Below are 2,892 nucleotides of genomic sequence, written 5' to 3'. Positions count from 1 at the left end.
CCTCGAACTATCAGAATTTCCCGATCCCACGGTGCCATCCAAGAAAGGGTACAACCTAAGATCGACGAAAGGAGGGAGCTCCAACAACCAGGCCACTAACTGAGTCAAGGTCTCAGATCGGTAGCACAGTCAAACAACGCTACCAGGAAAGCGCCAGACAAAAGTCTGTGGTCCTACCAGTTGTTGAGCTCCTCGAAGATGATGGAAGAAACTGAATACCTGCAAAGCCACCGCAAAGACACCAAGACTGCTAACCTGCACAGCACAAAGACAATTGCACTTTTAGCCGCATTTCTCACCTGTCTCCTGCTAATGGTCACACTCTGGATCATTGAAGAGAATGCACCTCCATACAGAACATTGTCACCCACCATGCAACCAATCACCAAGAAAGAACACTACCTGGTATCACTACCGCCACATCTCCGAGAACGATGCAAAGAATTCTGGAACAATTATTTTGTGTAGATGTTGCACCAGCACAATCTTGCCACCAATGCTACGAACTGTTGGGTCTGTGGGCTGTTACCACATGCCACTGAACATTCCATCCCTTTCATCCCTTCGCCCTTTTCTATTCACGGATCTTGCCTTGCCTGGATGATGCTCCTACAAGAAAGTTACAAAGACAATGCCACTTCTGATGGAACAATTGCCCAGTTCTACAACGAGTTCTGGCGAAACAAAACAGGAAGAACAGCCTCCCCCTTCTGCCCTCACACCTTCAATGCGACATTCCTGATGAATGTCCCCTCCAAAGAACGAGTGGGAATGCAAGTGTTCAATAATCCTAACAGAGCCACATTTTCCTACTTGAAGAAAAGAACTGCTGCAACACTGACTGTGGCCCTATCTGTGGTGAACGTCTCTGGCCTTGTATGCATTGAAGGCCGTGGGACTAAGAATGTGGGTCACAGCACCTGTAGCATTGTACGGACTTTGAATACTGCCAACCCTCCAGCGCTTGTTGCATCACCCAATATGTACTTTGTTTGTGGAACCAAAGCCTACACCCGGCTCCCAAGAAACTGGAGGGGCACGTGCTACATTGCCTTTGTTTTACCACCAACCTACACAGCCCATGCAGAGCATCATCGAGAAAAGCGTTCTAAAGACACTGATCAAGCAGACTCTGCCTCATCACAGTTCCTCGATGCAGCAAAAGGGCTCATACCGCCATGGGGTCTGATGGCAAACAGCGGAGCCATCAGACATCTGTCCCAAGTGGTAGAGACCGCCCTGAACGTCACTGTTGGCATCCTCACCAACAACACTGCTGAGCTCCAAGCGGTCCGTCTGGTTATCCTGCAAAATCGCATGGTCCTGGACGTGGTACTAGCGGACCGTGGAGGAGCATGCCGCCTCATCGGTGCCAGCTGCTGTGTATACATTCCTGATAATTCACCTTCTGTCTATGAAGCAATCGAACATCTCCATAGAATGTCTTCAGAAATTCATCAGGGATCAGAGACTTGGACAATTGGAAGTTAGCTTTTGGGCATCTTGAAGGAGTGGGGTTGGAAAATATCAATGATTCTCTTGGTCCCAGTATTGACAATATGTGGCTGTTGTTTGGATATACACTGTATACCACCTTTGTGTTCTCTTTGCATAACTACCTTGCACCCGAAGACTATGGACACTCAGCTAAGAAAAATGAGAGTAATGTATGATCAAGAGATACAGGACATTATGGAGATCGAAATAGACTGACAAGCTGGCTAGTTATGTTCAAAGGGGCCACTGTTAAAAGCAAAACGACAATCGTGAACATTGCCTGCGCCATCTTGTCTGGTGGAAATTTCTATGTGCACATGAGCTGCAGAAATTTTAATCTATCACAGCCATTTTGTACTCTGTTGGTCACTTTTGTTTCACCATGCCCTTACTAGCATCCCTCTGACCCTCTGACCAACTTGGTATGTGTGCTGGGGGCTATAAACTATATTGCCACAACAAACCTCAGCACCACTTGCTGCAACAAACTCGTTTTTCATCTCATCTCTGTTTACAGGCAAACCTTTGGACACTCTACCCCTCACTGCACCTAATTACACAAACAGGTTCCAAACACCAAAAAGACTCTTGCAACATGATTTATTGCACTGCAAACATCAAGACTTGTGTTTACCAACAATGGGTCCTGTTTTTATCAACTGAACGGACTCTTAGATCTGGCCGGTCTCACATGTTTTAGACCCTGAAGCAAGGTCCAGCTGCAAGATAAGGTTGTCTGTTTGACCTGGGTGGGAAGAGAATTACTGTTGGGCTTGTTTGACAACCCTGCCCGGGGCAGGGACTACAAGCTTGTGTAACCATGTTGATGAAACAAATGCATTGTGTCAAACCTGTATAAAAGGAAGAGCCAAAGGAGTTATCAGCAGAACACCTCTCTCAGACATCCCGGTGTCTGCAGGTAACGTGATCTCCTCATGAGAAATAAACCTTTTTCTTGTCTTCCAGTTTCCTGCGCTTGCCTCATTATTTTGATAGTGAACCCAACATGAATTAGAGGTGGAACCCTGCACCAGGCAGCATTGAGGGTCTTAGAAGACTAGCTGCCTTTCACAGAGGGATTGTGGAGGCCCGAGTTGGGGGTGTCCATGGATGGTTTGTCCAGACAAAAGCATGGAGGCAGATCTTCCTGAAGAAGCGGTGTAATTCTTGAGCGGTCCTCAAGTTGTCTTCTTTCTGTGTGGGGACAAAGCAAAAGCCGCTGCATAGGATGCTTACTAACATCTCTGTCAGGGCTCTCGTTAATAGGTTGACAATCAGTTTTTCTTGTTTGCCGTTTGCCTCCTTGTCTGTCGGGAGGTTTCCGTCAGTGGTTCCTTGCCACTATAGGGAACATTTTCAGAGTTCAGACTTTTTGCAAGATGGCAGCAAACTGTG

General features: G+C 46.9%; 1 protein-coding gene across 1 annotated transcript; it reads left to right on the top strand.

The window, feature by feature from the left end:
* The first annotated feature begins 600 nt into the window (after positions 1–600).
* On the top strand, positions 601–1,491 carry LOC146834653 (syncytin-B-like). The gene has a single exon (XM_085599936.1). It carries the CDS (start codon positions 601–603, stop codon positions 1,489–1,491), a length of 891 nt encoding a protein of 296 aa, XP_085456062.1.
* The last annotated feature ends 1,401 nt before the right edge of the window (positions 1,492–2,892 follow it).

The sequence above is a fragment of the Triturus cristatus genome, chromosome 4_2, assembly GCF_964204655.1.
Source record: "Triturus cristatus chromosome 4_2, aTriCri1.1, whole genome shotgun sequence".
Lineage (NCBI taxonomy): Eukaryota > Metazoa > Chordata > Amphibia > Caudata > Salamandridae > Triturus > Triturus cristatus.
This window is presented reverse-complemented; position numbering and strand designations above follow the sequence as displayed.